The following is a 21,302-nucleotide window of genomic DNA, read 5'->3' as shown; positions in this document are numbered from 1 at the left end:
TCATGGTAAGAAGATTTATTCTGAAAACTTAATAAATATTTTTTATTTCTCTTAAACTACATACTTCATAATACTTCTCTATTTAATCGCCACATGAATCAAGACATTTATCGTAGCGATACACCAGCTTCAATATACCCTCGTCGTATTCTTCTGCTGCCAGTCGATTTAGCCATTGATTAACAACATTTTTAAGTTCATCGTCACCAGCGAATCGCTTACCAATCAAAAATTCTTTCAAATTCCCAAACAAATGGTAATCAGAAGGAACTAAATCCAGACTATATTATAGGTGAACATAAATTTCCCATCCAAATGTTCTTAGTAAATCACGTGTCGTACCCTCAACATGTGGACGTGCTTTAGCGTGCTGCAGGACGATGCCGTTAACCCACCGGGTTGGTCTAGTGGTTAACGCGTCTTCCCAAATCAGCTGATTTGGAAGTCGAGAGTTACAGCGTTCAAGTCCTAGTAAAGCCAGTTATTTTTACACGGATTTGAATACTAGATCGTGGATACCGGTGTTCTTTGGTGGTTGGGTTTTCAATTAACCACACATCTCAGTAATGGTCAAACTGAGAATGTACAAGACTACACTTCATTTACACTCATACATATCATCCTCATTCATCCTCTGAAGTATTATCTAAACGGTAGTTACCGGAGGCTAAACAGGAAAAAGAAACAAAGAACGATGCCATTTGTCATCCGCCCACTTTTGAATGGCGCGCCGTAACTTACGTAGATTTTTGCAGTAGGCTTCTGCATTTACAGTAGTTCCACGTGGAATGAAATCAATCAGCAGTATGCCAAACCGATTCCAAAAGACTGTGGCCATCAGTTTACGTCCAAATGTCTGTGGTTTTACCTTTTTTGGTCTGATTGGTGATTCATTCACTTGACTGCCGTTTTCTCTCTGCCGTGTCATAAGAAATTCATGTTTTATCACCCGTAATAATTGGATTAAGGAACTCATCACCTTTTTCTGTATAACCCATCAAAAATTCCATAGCAGATCCCATTCGGATTTTTTTGTGACGTTTCGTTAAGACGTGCGATACCCGACGTGCACAAACCATTCTGAAGCTTAAATGTTCGTCACCACTTCGACCGATAACAGCTCTTGAAACATCAGGAAAAGGAACGACCAGATTGGAACACGTTGAGCGTCGATCTTTTCTGATTTCAGCATCAGAAAAGTCGTTGGTGATTATCGAGGGTCTTCCCGTACGTTCTTCATCGTGCATATTAATTCTGTTATTTCTAAATATTTCACACCATTTTCGGAAGTTTCTTTCATTCATTACATTATCACTGTGCACAGCAACCAACTGCCTATGAATTTCAGCCAGATTAACGTTTTGACGGTTTAAAAAACATATGACACTCCACGTACTTCACAGTCGGTGGCATCATCGATTTTCGGTATTTTTTGATCACACCTCGTATAATAAAATACGTTATTTATTTTTTTTACGTTCAAATCCTAGTAAACCTCTATACGAATTTGAATATTAGATCGTGGATACCGGTGTACTTTGGTGGTTGGGTTACTATTAACCACATATCTCAGAAATGGTCCACCTTAAACTGTACAAGACTATACTTCATTTATACTTATAATATCATCACTGTGCAAGACTATAATTCATTTACATATCATCCTCATTCATCCTCTGAAGTTTATACCTAACTGTATTAATTCCTATAAATTCCCGGAGGCTAAGAAAGGGGAAAAAAGTTTTTTTTAATTAATGTGGTAATTTGTACAAATTAATTCTTAGTACTGAATCAACTGTTTTAAAAATAATGAATCTTTTTTTTTTAATTTGAATCGATTATACATTGATCTGAAACCAGGCTTCATTTTATATTGTACATCATGTAGTTTTCTACTTTTTATTTTTTATCTGGATTTTATTTATTCAATTTTATTTTTTATAAAAAACATCTTATTTATTTTTATATTTTATTTTATAAAATAAATTTACTTATTTTTTTCATACTCGTTTAACCATTTCTTCGCTGTTTCTATTTTATATTAAATAAAAGTTTGAATTTTCATTACATTTTTTCTTTTTCTTTACACTGCTCTTCCTTTGACAATAAAATCAATTTAGAAATACTATGTTGAAGTAATTTGTAGTTTAAAACGATATAAAATTACTCAAACGTGTATATTATTTATATTTTTATTTTTTTTGGAAAAATATAATTTTATTTATCGAACTAAAAAATCAGATATAATTACTTTTATAGTAAATTTTAAAATTCTTTTCTTTTACTTTTATTACATATTTTTCCTTTATATGTTTATTCAATTATTTTTCACACTGTACCTTTAAAAATTTCATCTAATAATTATTTTAATAAAGATATTTAATCAGCGTTTTCTTACGGTTGATTTGGTATTTGGTACTCTTTGCATTCTCATTTTACTTTACCTTTACTATCCTGTTTTATATCAATCAAATTTTTCCTTACATATATTTTACATGAGCGTTAAATTATAATTTATTATTTATATAATTAGTAAAATAAAACAAATAAATTGTATAGTTATTTTTCAGCATAGTTTCCCTCCTTTTCAATGCAAAGGTGATATCTTTCATGTAGCAGCTTCCGTATTCTTTCAGGAAAAAATTCCTATACTTTTTGATTGACCCACTCGAAAAAGTCTCAAATACTTCTTAATTAAAACAAAACTTTTACTTCTTAAAACTTCTTTTAAAGGTGCAAGCAAGCCCATGAAAATCAGCGGTGACGGGGTTCGAACTAGAGGAAAAATTTTAGTCCACTTGAATTGTAGCCATCGTATAATCGGTTGAATGAAAGCGTTCATTATCCTGTAAAAACAAAAAGACGGAATGTTGACTTTTTAACCGCTAGTTTCGGATAATAATTTTTACTGGAACCTTCAATAGTATATATGAATAATATTCTGTGTTTATAGTCCGATGCACTGTTCCATTTAAATTCATGTATAAAACACTTTGTATATCCCATAAGAATGAACCAAACTTTTCCTATTGAAAAAGCTTTTTTTCGGTTTAAGAGACAGGATTTCTCCATTATATCTTATGCCTTCTGGGGTAAAAAATAATGAATCCAAGTTTTATCAGTAGTGACAATAGACTGTAAAAATTCATCGCTCTTTTCTTTTTAATGTGCTATTAATGTGTGAGCGTCTTTCCTTATATATGTCCGTTAAAATTTGTCGATTCCAATTTGCGCATACTTTTTAGTGATTAAATTAATTTCTGACTTAGTTATCTATACTATTGAAATTTATATCGAGTATAAAAGCTATATTCCGCACTATAATTTTACGATCATTTTGAATAAGTGTGTTAATCTTATCAACCATTTTTTCTGTAGATGTTTTCTCTTCTTGTTGAAGTACGATTCATTCTCTAAACGTTTTAGATTGTCTTTAAAACGTTTACTCCATTTATACATGCTTATGATTTCCAACATTTTATCACCGAACTTTTTTTTCCAGTTTTCTTCTTTTTTTTAACGATTTTACGTTTTCTTGTAAAAGAAATTTTATAATAATTTGTTTCATCCATTGACAGATCTTTCTTTCTTTTGTATTGTGGTTAAATAACTGGAATAGATTAGTTCTTTGTTTCCGCCAATCAGACAGTGCTACCGATTTTGGTTTTTGTTTTTTTTCCTTGACGCCAACTTCAAATTATTTTTTTTTAAATTTTATCATTCCTCGTAATATTTTTACGTATTATTTATTTTGTCTTCTCTACAATATTTATCTTTTTGTTTTATCCCGTTTTTTTTCTTTCTTCTTATTACTTCTTTTTTTTCAATTTTTCATTCATTATTTGTACTTTTTCTCTTCGTGTTTCCTTATATCTCGAAAACCCGTCATTAAAAAACTAGAAATTGTAGGTTATTTATATTCCAATTTTGGGCTGTTTTTTGACCCTTCGTACAAGGAGACCACGGGATAATCCATATTTTGTAGTTTGCAAACAATAATTTTGTGTAACCACGTTAAATAAAATTGAATCAAATCGAGCTGACTTATTGAAGTAATTAAATACTTCAATATACAAAACTGTTAAACCCCCCTCCCAAAAAAACAAGGGTATTTATTGGGACCCGTTCTTAAAATATTACATTTTAAACCTTAATTTTCATTGATAAAAATCAAAAAATATCTAAGATTAACATAGGAGACATGATAATTTTTTAACACTTGTTATCGTATTAACCCTAATAAAAGATTTAAAGTTTGCAATTCACAGTATTTTTTCAAGGTAATAGTATTACCTTGAGTAATACTCATATATACTAAATTCTCATACTCTATAGGTAATAGTATTACCTATACTTTCAGTTCAAATTATAGGGACAAGGGAAGCAATTTTAGGCCTCAGATTAATAGTAGAAGGAAGATTAAAGAAAAACAAACCGACATACTTGGCGTTTATAGACCTAGAAAAGGCATTCGATAACGTAGACTGGAATAAAACGTTCAGCATTTTAAAAAAATTAGGGTTCAAATACGGAGATAGAAGAACAATTGCTGACATCTACAGGAACCAAACACCAACAGTAATAATTGCAGAGCATAAGAAAGAAACTGTAATAAGAAAGGGAGTCCGACAAGGATGTTCCCTATCCCGTTACTTTTTAATAATTTAGATTCGGAGTAACAGTACAAGGTGAAAAGATAAAGATGCTACGATTTGCTGATGACGTAGTAATTCTAGCCGAGAGTTAAAAGGATTTAGAAGAAACAATGAACGGCATAGATGAAGTCCTACGCAAGAACTATCGCGTGAAAATAAACAAGAACAAAACAAAAGTAATGAAATGTAGTATAAATAACAAAGATGGACCACTGAATGTGAAAATAGGAGGAGAAAAGATTATGGAGGTAGAAGAATTTTGTTATTTGGGAAGTAGAATTACTAAAGATGGACGAAGCAGGAGCGATATAAAATGCCGAATAGCACAGGCGAAAAGAGCCTTCTATCAGAAATATTATTTGTTTACATCAAAAATTAATTTAAATGTCAGGAAAAGATTTTTGAAAGTATATGTTTGGAGTGTCGCTTTATATGGAAGTGAAACTTGGACTATCGGAGTATCTGAGAAGAAAAGATTAGAAGCTTTTGAAATGTGGTGCTATAGGAGAATGTTAAAAATCAGATGATTAGATAAAATGAAAAATGAAACGGTGTTGCGGCAATTAGATGAAGAAAGAAGCATTTAGAAAAATATAGCTAAAAGAAGAGACCGACTTAAAGGCCACATATTAAGTCATCCTGGAATATTCGCTTTAATATTGAAGGGACAGGTAGAAGGAAAACATTGTGCAGGTAGGCTACGTTTGGAATATGTAAAACAAATTTTTAGGGATGTAGAATGTAGGGGGTATACCGAAATGAAACGACTAACACTAGATAGGGAATCTTGGAGAGCTGCATCAAACTAATCAAATGTCTGAAAACAAAAAAAATATATATATATATATTTCCTTTAATTTCGTGAAGTAAATGGGTTTCTATTATATATTATATATGAGATTATATTATATAAAATGAGTATTTCTATTGCTTTATTATATAGTACAGTATTTTTCACAATTAAATCATAGATTTTGCTGGGAGGGAACCTAGTTGCCATATTGTTATTGGTTGTAGTGAATGGAGAAGTTACTATTACTACTCTACAAGCAACGTTGTCAAATCGCCGCGCACACACAATTCTTACTTCATACATTCTATTTGTTAGACAATTACTTACAAATTACTCTTTTCATAAGGTTGGGATTATATGAATTAGTGAATATGTGAAGCAGATAGTATGTCTGCGATTCCAAAACCAACCTACAGTCAAGATTAGCCATTTCCTATCACTAATAACGTTTAACTCTGGAGAAAATAGTCCACGATATGGAATTAAAATATATTAATCATACAACATATTATAAACAGATAGATTTTAAAAATGTGTACCAATTTTTATGTTTTTTTTTTTTTTTGTCTTCAGTCATTTGACTGGTTTGATGCAGCTCTCCAAGATTCCCTATCTAGGGCTGGTCGTTTCATTTCAATATACCCTCTACATCCTACATCCCTAAAAATTTGTTTTACATATTCCAAACGTGGCCTGCCTACACAATTTTTCCCTTCTACCTGTCCTTCCAGTATTAAAGCGACTATTCCAGGATGCCTTAGTATGTGGCCTATAAGTATGTCTCTTCTTTTAACTATATTTTTCCAAATGCTTCTTTCTTCATCTATTTGCCGCAATACCTCTTCATTTGTCACTTTATCCACCCATCTGATTTTTAACATTCTCCTATAGCACCACATTTCAAATGCTTCTAATCTTTTCTTCTCAGATACTCCGATTGTCCAAGTTTCACTTGTATATAAAGCGATTAATATGTATGTATATTTTTATTTTGGATAAATATATATAAATATGCGGATATATATATATAAATTTTGAGTGTTTGATATAATCGTAATAATAAGAGAGAATGTTAGTTGATGTTTTTAATTAATTTAGTGTGAAATAAAGATTCACTAAGTTACAAGAGAGAGAGTATTGCTTTAAAGTTTCACCCTTTTTCCTTCCTTTTACATTGTATATATATTCGAATTGCAAATGTCTGCTAGTGAACCTTTACACAACTACCATTTCTGCAGTTAGAATAGTATAGCTGTTGTATTTTGAAATGGTATCTGCTTATTCCTTCTCGCTCACTCACCACTCCGCTACCCCCTTCAACTAAACTATATATATATATAGTTTGTGTTGTACACCATTTCACCACGTATTCAATCTTACCACCTTTTCCCATCTACAGTCCTTCCGTTTGATAGCAAGTCCCCTTGCCTGTATTCTATTTAATGGTAAGTAGTAGAAAGGATTGTCTACGAATGTATTCGTACCAGAATGTGTGTGTGTGTGTGTGTGTGTGTGTCGTAGGTTTGAAGGCATAGGTTTAATCTTTATTACTCAGAAAGCAACGACACCAAACGCTTTCTACCATTACTCCTACTCTTTAAAGTTTATAGATGTATATACATATATATATATATATATATATACTAATTGCAAAACTCTTGTGTTGTAATGCTCTTAAGTATTTATTTGTAGCAGAAAAATTTACTAAATATATGTATTATTGTTGAAAACAGGTATTACCTTTATTATTACGTAATTAATTTTCATCTTATTGTATATCGTCAATCTTTGTTCTTTTTTCCCCTCACTTCTTATATAATTTTGTTTTCTCCTTATAGTTTTATTTATTTCTCTTTCATATCGTATCAGCTTTCTATTATATCTTATCCAGATTTTCATTTTTTATTGCTTCAATTTAAAATTTTTTTCATCTTTATATAAAATTTCACTATATTTTTATTTCCTTGTACGAAGTAAAGGAAGTATTATGATCGCGAAAAATAATTAATAAATAATTATCCGCTTGATAAAAGAATAATATAGCAGCAAGGGAAATATGTCCAGGCTCTGCAATTCATAGCAAAATACATAATTCCTATCCTTGCGTACCGTTGGTGAATGAAAGTAAAGGAAGAGGTTTCAAATCATGAATAGAATAATGGAAAAGGAAAAATAAAATAAAACAAAGAAGTTAGCACAGAATAGAACAAATTGGAGAACAGCAGTCTTGACGGGACCTGTCTAATGGCAAAACACTATGAATTAATTAATTAATTTACAACCGAAAACATTTAAATACATTTTACAATTAATTATTGTGATAAGTAAAGGAAATAGTATCAGTTGACCTAGCCACTTAATTATGCCAGCCTCCGTGGCCCGAGTGGAGGCGTCTCGAACTTTTCTCCGGAGGTCCCGGGTTCAAATCCCAATCAGGCATCGTATTTTCACATTGCCATTCAATCCCGTTCCATCCTTTGAAGCAATATTATCTAACCATGGTCCCTAACCAAAAAAATTTACTTTATTGAAGTAGTGTTGCAAATATTATTAGTTATTACATATTAGAGAAGCATTTTTCAGGCTGTTACTACAGGGTGTCCCATATAAAACGCAACCCAACCTTATATTGATAGGTATTGAAATAATAAAAAGGCATGTGTAAATGTAAATGTAATTTTTATTATTACCATCATCCATTACCTTACATTTAGAGTAAATGTTGGAAGTGTCTACCATCTTCTTGAATACAAGCTTCAATTCTTTTTACAGAGTTTCTTGCAACTTTTTTCAAAGTTTGTGGTTGAATATTTAATACACCTTGTTCAATATTGACTTTCAATCGTTCAAGTGTTCGTGGTTTGTTGCTGTAGGCTTTTTCTTTGAGGTAACCCCATAGAAAAAAATCCGGCGCAGTCAAATCTGGAGATCTTGGTGGCCACAAGCCTCGCCCGATAACACGATTACCAAAGAATTCCTCAACGAAATTAGAAGTTGAACCTGCGTAGTGCGATGTCGCACCGTTATGTTGTAGCCGGCAGTGTCTTTTCTTCCTCTTCCAAGAGTGCGATGAACTGAAATAAAATATCCCGATATCGTTCTCCATTAATGGTGTACTCGAAAAAAATAGGACCGATTATTTTCTTCCGCGATATCGCGCACCACACACCCGACTTCTGCGGGTGTAATTATTTTTCGTGATTAACGTGGGGATTTTCAGCACATTAAATTCTACTGTTTTGGCTGTTTACGTAGCCATGCAAATGAAACCGTGCTTCATCTGTGAAAAATAACGAATCCATAACGTTAATTCCCTCATGCAGAAATCGACGGAACCGTTGACAATATTGTAGCCGTTTTTCTTTGTCGGGCTCAAGAAGTCGATGAACCGTTTGAATGCGATAAGGTCGTAATTGTAATCGTTTGGTCGCTCGATGAACAGTCGATTTAGACAAATTAATTTCAGCAGACAAACGTCTGATCGATTTATTTGGCGAGGCGAGTAATCGGTCTTTGATTTCTGCGACTGTATCTGTATTCAACACCGACGCAGTTCCTTGTTATTAACAGAACCGGTCTCTCTAAATTTTGCGACTAACCTTAATACTGATGTTTTGTTAGGAGCCGGTTTATCCGGGTACTTATGGCGAAACAAATCTTGCACTGCAACCGCTGATTTCGTACTGAAGTACGACTCGACAATGAAAACACGTTCATCTAGCGAAAACACAATCTTGTCTCTAGCAATTCACTGAACGTTGATTGCATTGTTACTATCGGTAGTGTTCTACTGCGTCGCCGCGATGTTCAGATGTTGGACGAGTCCATTTCAGTAACGAGTAGTAGAATAAGCTTGACTTTTGACATTGCATGGATGAGTGACTGATGAGTTGCGTTTTATATGGGACACCTTGTATTAGATTTTGAACCATTAATTCCAGCATTAAAGTTTCTTATTGGATGTAGTTTTCTTTTTTTTTCCTGTTTAGCTTCAGGGAATCACTGTAAAGTATTACTTTAGAAGATGAATTAGGGTGATATCCATGAATGTAAATGAAGTGTATACAATCTCAGATCGACTATTTCTGAGATGTATGGTTAATTGAAACTCAACCATCAAAGAACACCGGTATCCACGATCTAGTATTCAAATCCGTATAAAAGTAACTGTCTTTACTAGGATTTGAACGTTGGAACCTCTCGACTTCGAAATTGGCTGTTTTGTGAAGACGCGTTCACCAATCGATCAACCTTCTTATTGGATGTGCTATAACTATTTTTCCGTTTTTTTGCAAATTTCGTTGCTTATAACTCGAAAAAAAAACATTTTTTGATAAATAATTTTAACCATAATTTTTTCTCTTACAATTTTACATTAAAACCATGTATTACATGTCCACATGTCCATCTTTTTATTTAAATAAAAAAAATGTTTGATTCCATTTAGCGTATTTAAGATCGCGAAATTATAAAAAAATATTATAAAATATTAATTTTGTAATTTTATAGGTTAGGACTTGTCTCTGTTTCCTAATATCCCTCGGTTTTAAAATATAAAGTCGTTTCTACACTTTAATGTCACTCTGTATATTCTAATGTTTTTAAAAAAGAGATATGTGTACATCAGATCTATTCACCAGTAATTACACTTGTATATTATATTCCCGTCTAGCGCTATAGCAGAACTCTAGCTTTAGAAGGGAAAGTATATTGTAATCGGTCCAATTTGGGCACATGCGGTTTTCACTGGATTTATACGTTTTGACATCTAAGGAACCCAAAAAACCAGATGGAAATTTCCCGGATGTTCGTGTGTGTGTGTGTGTGTGTGTGTGTGTGTGTGTGTGTGTGTGTGTGTGTGTGTGTGTGTGTGTGTGTGTGTGTGTGTGTGTGGTGTCAACCCTGAATCACTTTATATCTTCAGAACTACAGACCGATTTTCATTAAACGTAATCAGATTACTTCTATATATGGAGCGCATTGATGCAATTAAATTTTCAACTTAAAAGGTCATCGGGGTGAGGCTGTAGTTCAAGGTCACCCTTAGTACCTCGGGATTTCGCTTAATTAAGGTCTAATTTTTCGTAAGAAAATTTGTTAACAATTAAAAAGTAATAATATTTCCAAAAACAGAATTTCTGCAAAATCGCATAGAAGCTCCTTAAATGCTCTAAACTAGTGGCTAAGTGGGCATACTGTGTCAATAGTAGTACCCCTTCTCACCACAAGAAGCGCAAATGTAGCACTGACGTACAGCTGCTGTAGTCCTCTGCTATGTTGTGACGCCACAGGTGACCGGTAAAATTAAATAAATTAATTATATTTAAAGCGTAAAAATCTATTTAAAAGTGGCCACTAGTACCACCATACCTGCGCGAATGAAATACTATATGCGCGCGCCCTTAAATTAGAATAATTGAAGTGAATAAATAAAAAATATTATATTTATATAAATTTGATAAATATTTTAAATTAAGTAGTGTGTGAAAGCCATACATGAAAGGAAAGCCCTATAACAGTGTTGTCAGTTTTTTTTTAAATGCACTGAATTTCACTATCTTCTTTTTTTCGTTTAGTTTTTACTATAATTTTTGTTAATAACAATATCTATGGCAACCCAGTACTCCACCCCCAATAAACCAAATTATTATTTTTTTTAAATGTCACGACTCACTGGGATTGAACACGGGATCTCAGGATAAAAGGACGAGACACTATCACTCCGCCACGGAAATCTACATCAAATTTAAATAATGAATAAATTGACACAAGATATATATATATATATATATATATATTGCCGCGTGTTCGCGGCTTGAACAGGATTTTTAGAAATTGACAATTGAAAATGTTTATATAATTACAATTTATTACTTTAAGAACATCAAGTTAAACAAGACAAATTAATAATAATAAAAATAAACAATAGAAAACAGAATAATAACTACATCAAACAATAATAATAATAAGAAGCGGTGATTTCATACAAAATAGAATTTAAATAATCTTCAGGATTTATTTATAGATAGTTAATTAAATATTGAAAACAAAAATTCAGTCCCATTAAAAAAAATTCGTTAGTATGACCGCTAATATTAACACTTTTAACCACACTACTCTTGTATTAACAATAATAGTACAATAGATAATACAAGTAAAGTTCTTTTACTGCAAATACTTTTGCTGTTCACAAATAAAACTACCCTAACAATTTATGAATGATATTTAGTAAATTATTTCTTTCACTTATAATCTAACAGTGACTCACCGAACCATTTCTTGTTTTAATGTACTGGAATTACTTGTGACGTCAACGTAATCGCTCAAACGTGTACGCACTAGAAATTCGTTCCTTTACTGACCTCGTAGAATTCTTGCTTCAACTCCTAATAATAACTCCTCGCTTATAACTGATTCAAGTCGTCTTCCCCGGAGTATTTATACTCCTATCCTCTTGACCTACAGGACCAGACCTAAGTCGATCGGGAGAACGATCGACCGAGCCCTTTCAGTTTCCCATGCATTCCTAACCCGGGTCCGGTAACTCTTCTTACGGAAGAACAACTATTTAGGTGTGTCAACGGGCAGTATTACAAATCACGATTGTTAAATGGACCTGTTAGCCTTTTAGCCCCCTTCTGAATTACTTTCATTATTATATTTTCTACTACTTTCTTCTTAATTAGTTGGAATTTCCTTACTCAGGTCCTTTATACAACCGGTCTTGTTAACAATATTTTTTAATATTTAAAATGAATTTTGAATTCTTTGTTTTGTTTTTTTTTTTTACAGATATGAAGACTGTAATAACAGTACATTATCTACTACCATGATATGGCTGAAGTGAAAAAGTGTATCATTAGCTTAGACGAAGATAATTATCATAATAATAAAAATAAAAGGGATGATGAAGGTGATGAAAAATTATTTAAACATAATACTCCTACAACAACAATAAAAAATTCATCATTTTTATCAACACAACCTTCATTTTATTGGAAAACAAGTCGAACATTATTAGTATTGGGTATTATAATAAATAATATATCAACAATATTAGCAAGGAGGTTGCATCAAGAACAACAGTTACTATATCAAGCTGAAAATGTAATATTAAATAATATAGAAAATTCATCTACTATAACATCTTTAATTGATTATGATGATCAAAATAATAATAACCAATTAATAAAAAATTATAATGATATTAAAAAAATTACAAATAATAATTATATTATAACGAAAATTATAAACAATGATTATAATTATAATAATAACAACAATAATTACACATCAATCTTTTTGGATGAAAATAATACGTTATTTCAATATAATAATAATAATAACAACAATAATAATGTTACCACATTACAAACATTTAATAGCACATTGGAAGAACCGTTATCTGATTTTATACTTATGGGTGTTACATCTGTCGTTCTTGGAATTATGATTTTAATAACAGTTATTGGTAAGTTTTTCCTCTATTATTTATTTATAACTTATTAAGTGTAATATTATTGTAATATAATAGGTTAAGGTTACTTTTTACCTTTTTCCTATCCTTGACGTAATATTACGTTAAATTTATTTTAAAAACTATCATCCTAACGTAATATTACGTTCAATTTATGTTGTAAAAAATTATTCCCCACTACGTAATGATACGTTTATTTTTATTTTATCAAAAAATCATCTCTTGACATAATATTACGTTATATTTATTAAAAAAAATCACACCCTAACGTAATATTACGTTCAACTTATATTGTAAAAAGTTATTTCTCTCACGTAATTATACGTTTATTTCTATGTTATCCAAAAATCATATCTTGACGTAATATTACGTTGTATTTATTAGAAAAAAATAACACCATAACGTAATATTACGTTCAATTTATATGGTAAAAAATTATTTCCCTCACATAGATATGTTTATTTTTATGTTATCCAAAAATCATCTCTTGACGTAATATTCCGTTCAATTTTATTTTATAAAAAGACACTTCCTAACATAAAAATTACGGTCAACCATATTTAATAATAAGAATGAAACCTGATATAATTTTATGTTAAATTTTATGTTGTCATATAAAAGCTCTTTACGTAATGATATTTTCTCCAAAATCATTTTCTGATGAAATAATACATTTAATTTTATGTTTTATCTAAAATCAACCCATGATTTAATTTTATATTAAGTCTTGTAGAAATATCATCCTTTACGTAATATTACGTTTAATTTTATTTTATATTATAATTACTTCCTGACGTTATATTTTCAGTCTAATTTTATTAAAAGTCATTCCTGATGTAATATTGCTATAATCTTATGTTATTACAAATAAAATCTACTGACGTAATATAACGTTCAATCTTACACTTCAAAAAAATCATGACGTAATTTTACGTTCATTATTTTGTTTTTAAAAATTAGTTAATGAAGTAATATTAAGGTAAAGCTTATTTTTCATAATGTTTTTTTTTTCTTTCTTATACGTTTTAATATTATTTTTTTAATTTATTGTAATATTTTTTGGAATAGTTCAGCTATTTATCAAACAAGTAAAGATAAAAAATAGCATTTACTTTTCACACAGTTAAAGGAGGTTGATTTTTTTTTAATCTCAATAGAGATATTTTATATTTTTATACACGCACGCGCACGCACACACAGACAAGATGATTCATCAGGAAAGGGAAAAAATTTGGGGACTGGTTCTAGAGCTTGAAATAAGGAAAAAAGTGCAAATGAACATACTTGTGAAAATGTTTTATAATCGAGTTAAGGCTAGCGAAAAATTTCGTCCGGATTTCATTTCTTTCCGTGAAAGGAGATCGTACTGAAATTTTTAAGGCATTAAAAACTTGGTATTATTCTGTTTTTTGACCTGGAAAAATCGATTGAATCTATTTATTTATTAATATATTTGCATAAATAATGTGTCATTTTCTTTTTCATAAATCGCTTAAGATTTTTTTTCCTAATAACCAACGGTTTACGGTTATTTAAATAAATCATTGGTTGCAATGATATTAACAATAAGTTTATAGGGCCGTCATTTATAAATGATTTGAGAGATAAGGTTCATTATTTTTATTCAAGTAAACCTTTGTACCAGGGTTATTTGTTTTCCAGGTCCAATCGGTCACGAAATTAAAACCACAGTGAAAATAAAAAAAATTTTATTTGTAACAAGTACTTACATAGTTACGCTATTTCTCTACGTAGTCGCCACTGCGATTTAGAAATTTGTCGTAGCGTGGTACCAACTTTCCAATACCATCGTAATAGAACGGAGCCGCCTGTGTTTTCAGCCATGTTTCTACGCTGGTCTGCAGCTCGATGGCTGTGCCAAAATGTTGTCCTCCTAGCTAGCGTTTCATGTGAGCAAAGAGTTGAAAATCAGATGGGCCAAGTCCGGGCTGTATGGTGGGTGATCAAACACTTCCCAACGAAAACGCTGCGGAGCTTCTTTGTTACAGCTGCGGTGTGCGGCCGAGCATTGTCATGGAAAAAGACAATACCTGATGACAACATTCCTCTCCGCTTATTCTGAAATGCCCTTCGTAGACGTTGAAGAGTCACGCAGTATGAGGCTCCAGTGACGGTCGTACCACGTTCCATGAATTCCACCAAGAGAACTCCATTCCGGTCCTAGAACACAGTAGCCATTTACTTTTTGTTGGAGAAGATTCGCTTGAACTTCTTTGGTTTACTAGGAGAATGAGAATACATCCACTGAAGTTTCACCGTACACATTACTTATTCGTCGATGAATTTCAGCTGCATTATACCTCTCAGGCCGAAAAAATCGAATTACCGCACGAACTTCACACTTGGCGTGAGATGCTATTGTTGTAAACTTGTTTACGTGCTAGCTGCGTGTTCAGAACTAAACGAAGTGACGCGGCGTGATTGAAGGCCATAGTAAAGAATACGCTGCGCAACACATATGCGCAAAGGTTCATCCGATTTTTGCGCGGGTTTTTATTTCGCGACCGATCGGACCTTGAAAAAAAAATAACCTTCGTAGTATATGAAATTTCATTATGATACAATTAACAATTTTTGAGAAATACATTTTTATGTTAAAAATTCAAAGTAGCGGATAACCGGTGAACTAAGCGTTTTTGGACATATTTTGATGTAAAGGTTTTTCTTTATTTCGATATGGAGGACCATATCTCTTGAATTATTGACACTTTTTTTATTAACACTCAGAATACAAGATACTAAAATTAAATATATATATATATATTTTTTAGATATTTTTTAATCGATATACATTACTTTCTCGTTTAATTATAACTTCTGTAACATCATATACTGTTAAATAAAAATTACGAATTTGCATTTATTTATATTATGAGTTGAGTAGCTTTAAAAATAATAATAATAATAAATTTGTTTGCATTATAACTGTTATGTACCTCTTTCATTTTTTATATATATTTTTTTTTTAAATCCGAGACAGTTTTATTTACATACATTTAAATTTTATTCAGTATTTAAGTAAAATAAATGAAAGTAAACCAAAAAAAAAGAAAAAAATTACCATATTGAATTAAAAGAGATAGGAAAAATATATTTTTTTAATACTATTAAAGAAAAAGAAAGCTAAAGGTAAAAATAATAAAGTGTAATAAATATTTATAAGATAATGTTGTAAATAGATTAAAATTTAATAAAAAAAAAAAAAACCTCATGATATTAAAAAAAATCAAAGCATCATTTTCAAAACGTTTATATAGGTTTTTTTTTTATAACTATTACACTCAATTAACTTTAATACTTATGAAATGTATACAAAATACAATAATTAATTTAATAATAACAGTAATAAAACTTAAAAGGAAATAAATTGGATAGAAATATGATTTAGGGTTAAAGTGTCCAATTAATATGTATTAATAATTAATATTTTACAGTGTCAAGGAATAAGAAGTATTAGATGGTTGGGGGAAAAGAATAAAATTAAAAAGGTCAAGAGAAAGAGATAGAAACGGAGAGAGAAATAGTGAGAAAGTGTTTAAGAGAGAAGAAACGATTTTATGATATTAGACGTAAATAATTTTACAAAGGTTTCTGTATTATCTTTAAAAAAAAAGAGGGATAAAAACGATAAGAGAAAAGGGGAAAAAATTAAAAAAAGACAAGAAAATTTTTGAAGAAAATTGACTTCATTTTCTGCTTGTATAATACTTTATTCTCAACTATGATCACTATTATTATTATTTTTTTTAAATTTAATTGAAGCCTGAACTCACCCTAACGTACATCTTTCTAATTTGTATAGTATAATCTCTTTCCGTATTCAAAAGACTTTTTTCTTTAGAACTTTTCTTGTTTAATTGAATTAGTTAATTAATTAATCCAGTAAATTAGGGATTAAAATGAAAAAGTACTTAATCCTAAAGGATTAAATTAATTAAACAAGGATAAAATTAGAAAAAAATAACAATATTATCAAAATAATTAATTTGGTGTTAAAATTATTAAAATAGCTTCTACATAAAAAATGATATCAAAGAAATTAAATTTGTCAAATGTAATACTAATTTAAATTAAAAAAAAAAATTTTTCACAAAAGATCGATATTTAGTTAATTTAATTTGGTTTTAAAGTTTTTTTTTTTTAAATTTAATATTGTTAACAGTAGATAAAATAACTTCAACGTACTTATTCACACCACGATAAGGAATCACGCTTGCCAAGCTCAAATTTTTCCACATAAAACTGTGAATAATTCAAAAACGATTCATCAAATTTTTACATGTACAAAGTCATAAATATTATTACAGTATATCTAAATTTCAATGAAATTTATTCAGTAGTTTTGGAGATTTTTAAGCCCTCAAAATTTTAACCTTAAATTGAGTGTAAATCAAAAACGAATAAACCAATCGTCATGAAATTTTCACATGAATAACTTCAGATAAACTACTACAGCGTATCTAAATTTCAGTAAAATTGATGTGGTAATTTTGGAAATTTTTGAGCCACAACATTCTGTACATATACATATAAATTAACTAGCAGATCCGGCAATGCTTCGCTACTGCTATATCTATATCTATATATATATATATATATATATATATATAGAGAGAGAGAGAGAGAGAGAGAGAGAGAGAGTGAGCGAGAGAGGGAGAGAGTTTAAATGAACACAATTGAAAATTTGACAAAAAAAATTAAAAAACTAAACTTCACAAATTTTAACTTTCACGTATTCTCCTTCCCCTTTTCCTCACTACTCTCCCAGTTTACTTTTCCCCTATCCCCATTTTCCCGTTTTCAATTTTCCCCTTTTTCCCTTTTGCCTGCGCGTAAATCGGTCCATTAGTTTTTTGGTCTTTAGCGGACACACATACGAACATGCCTTTAATATATATATATATATATATAGAGAGAGAGAGAGAGAGAGAGACAGAGTGAGAGAGAGATTGAGAGATAGAGTTTAAATGAATACAATTGAAAATTGGATAAAAAAATTAAAAAACTAAACTTCACAAATTTTTTTACCTTTCACGTATTCTCCTTCCCCTTTTACCTTTCACCCTTTTCCCTCACTACTCTCCCAGTTTCCTTTTTTCCCCTTTCCCCATTTTCCCGTTTTCAATTTTCCCCTTTTTCCCTTTTGCCTGCGCGTAAATCGGTCCATTAGTTTTTTGGTCTTTAGCGGACACACATACGAACATGCCTTTTATATATATATATATAGAGAGAGAGAGAGAGAGAGAGAGAGAGATAGATTGAGAGACAGAGGGAGAGAGTTTAAATGAACACAATTGAAAATTGGATAAAAAAATTAAAAAACTAAACTTCACAAATTTTTTTACCTTTCACGTATTCTCCTTCCACTTTTCCCTTTCACCCTTTTCCCTCACTACTCTCCCAGTTTCCTTTTTTCCCTTTTCCCCATTTTCCCGTTTTCTATTTTTCCCTTTTTCCCTTTTGCCTGCGCGTAAATCGGTCCATTAGTTTTTTGGTCTTTAGCGGACACACATACGAACTTGCCTTTTATATATATATATATATATATATAGAATAAAAAAGTCTGGTTTGTATATTTGTTTCGTAAATATCTCGACACCGGCCCCACCTATAGCTTTTGCAAAAATAATTCTTTTCATTTGACGATAAAATAAAGATACACAATAGCCCAGTTATCCTTTTACCATTTTCTAGGCCATGAGCACCCAAAAAGCTAGTGGTTATCATCTTTCCTACGGGTAAAACGGTTTTCTTCTATTTTGGTGCAGCTTTCCCGTCAGCAACCCACTGTCTTAACTGTTCTTTAGTTTCTGGTCAGTAATGATGTCATAAAGCGGCGCAAAAATTTCTTTCAGTTATGTTGAAACAGTTCCAAACTATCCTTAGAGAATGTGTGTGTGTGTGTGTGTGTGTGTGTGTGTGTGTGTGTGTGTGTGTGTGTGTGTGTGTGTGTGTGTGTGTGTGTGTGTGTGTGTGTGTGTGTGTGTGCAAATAATGAAACTGGTTCAGAAAAACTTTTTATATACGATCCAATGATACATGGACTCTATCACCTTCGAAATAGTTCACTTGGAAGCCACGCAACGCTTCAAACCGTTTTCCCACTCCTCATAGCAGTTTTGCAACTCAGAAACCGGAATATCTTTCAGATGGTCGGTTACATTTTTTTAATATTTTCTACTGTTCAAAAATGGTGTCCTTTGAAGTGTTTTTTTTTTAAATTCGGGGATAGGAAAAAGTCACAGGGACTCAAGTCAGGTGAATAAAGTGGTTGAGAAATTACAGGAATGTTTTTCTTTGCAAAAAACTCATTAATTGAGAGTGCAGTGTAACAAGGTGCATTGCCATAATTCAGCATCCAGTTGTCTTTTATGGCTGATCTCACGCGTGTAACTCTTTTCCGCAGACTTTCAAGAATTTCTCGGTAAACATATTAATTTAAAATCTGTCTTGTAGGTAAACGCTCTTTATGGACTTATTTTTGTTTTTTTGGGACGTGGTGAATTTGAAGTGTACCACTCCTTGCACTGGCGTCTTGTTTCTGGATCGTACCCAGATATTCAAGATTCATCACAATAATAACAATATTTAGAAAATCAGGAACACTTTCAATTCACCCTAGAAAATTGCGGCACACTTCCACCCTGTTGTTTTTCTGTTCAACAGTGAGGTTTTTTGGGACCCGTTGTGCACAAACATTTTTCATGTCCAATTCCTTTGTCAAAGTTTAGTGGTGAACGCATCTTCGCAAATCAGCTGATTTCGAAGTCGAGAATTCCATCGTTCAAATCCTAGTCAAGGCAGTTACTTTTAAACGGATTTATACACTAGATCGTTGATACCGGTGTTCGTTGGTGGTTGGGTTTCAATTAACCATACACCTCAGAAATGGTCGACTTGAGACTGTTCAAGGCTACACTTCACTTACATTCATACATATCATCCTCTGAAGTAATACCTGACAGTGATTCCCGGAGGCTAAACAGGAAAAAGAAATATGAGCTCCTAGGGGATATATAGGAAACTAAGAATGTATTCAACAATTTATTATCAGCCCCATCTCTTGAAGTTGCACTGGGTTATAAATTTTCAACATAGTAATAATCTAGGTGACATAATGTTACCCTGAGGTACTCCAATTTAAATTTTTTTCATTAAATCGATTCTGTGTTGCTTAATATATTTTTTTTCCTTTAACTTAATGAAAATGTGATTTTTTATAAATAATTAACCTTTTTTTCTATTATAATTAAATAATATAATTTTTTTTAAATTATATTGATTAGTTCATGATCAGTTAATTAACTGATTATTGTAAACATGTTTGTTTTATTAATAAATGTAATTTACATTTCAAATATTATCTGATGTCTTTAAGGTTTATAACATTTGGATAACAACTGTTCCTATAGTGTAAGGGTTAACCTCCCCACCAGTAATACTAATCAAGTATCTACTGTTTCCTTCCTCTTTGTTATAGATTTCTGTACACGTACATACATACGTAACCTCTATGTAGACAACAAAGAGATTATATCACCATGCAAACATACATAATACGTATTATCTGAGCATGACTTTGGTGTAAGTTATAATATTCGTGATAATAATAATAATAATATTGCCTTAATTTAATTTTAACCATATACTACGTAGTAAATATTAATCAGTGATATTAAATATAGTATATTAATATTTCTTTAAATATTTATAAAGCCAAAAATTTGTACTTGTATCTGTTTCTTTGTCTGACAGTTTATTTGCCTGGTTGTTTATTAAAATATATATGAACATAGGTCAGAAAACAAACCGGCCTTCCTAGCGCGTGTGGTAGCGTCTCGGCCTTTCATCCGGAAGTCCTGGGTTCGAATCCCGATCAGGCATAGCATTTCCACACACACTACAAATCATTCAGCTTATCCTCTGACGGTGGTCTCGGAGGTTAAACAAAAAGGTCAGAAACAAATTCATTAGCGAGTTTCAGCACGAGAAATATTTATTTTTGTATCAATCGAGGGGTAAGTATGATGCTTCCTTAGGAACTTTGATAAAAAAAAATTGAATAAAATTTATCCCAAACCTCTATCTTTTTAGGTTTTAAGAAAAATAGGGTGAAACAAGAAACTTTTTTGTCAGAAAATACACTTTTTCAGGTTTGGAATAAAATAAATTTGTTAATTTACCAATAAAATAGAAATTTCTAGTTAACTTTATAGACAATTTAATTCTTAGAAAATTCTTGTGAATAACGTCAATTAAAATTAGACACAAATTTGAGAATTTCAACTATAATTATAAACTGTTTTGGTAAAGTGATACGATTTTAAACAGAATAATTTACATATAAATGTTAAAA

General features: G+C 31.1%; 1 protein-coding gene across 1 annotated transcript in view; it reads left to right on the top strand.

Annotated features, from left to right (window-relative positions):
- The first annotated feature begins 3,102 nt into the window (after window positions 1–3,102).
- Window positions 3,103–21,302, top strand: part of LOC142334042 (5-hydroxytryptamine receptor-like) — a 183,419-nt gene continuing 165,219 nt past the window's right edge. Inside the window, exons 1-2 of the mRNA XM_075381708.1 lie at window positions 3,103–3,137; window positions 12,834–12,919. Coding sequence (XP_075237823.1) covers window positions 3,103–3,137; window positions 12,834–12,919 — 121 coding nt within the window. The remainder of the gene's footprint in view (window positions 3,138–12,833; window positions 12,920–21,302) is intronic.

The sequence above is a fragment of the Lycorma delicatula genome, chromosome 13, assembly GCF_047948215.1.
Source record: "Lycorma delicatula isolate Av1 chromosome 13, ASM4794821v1, whole genome shotgun sequence".
NCBI lineage: Eukaryota > Metazoa > Arthropoda > Insecta > Hemiptera > Fulgoridae > Lycorma > Lycorma delicatula.
Note: the sequence above shows the minus strand (reverse complement) of the source record. Positions and strands in the feature narration are given on the sequence as shown.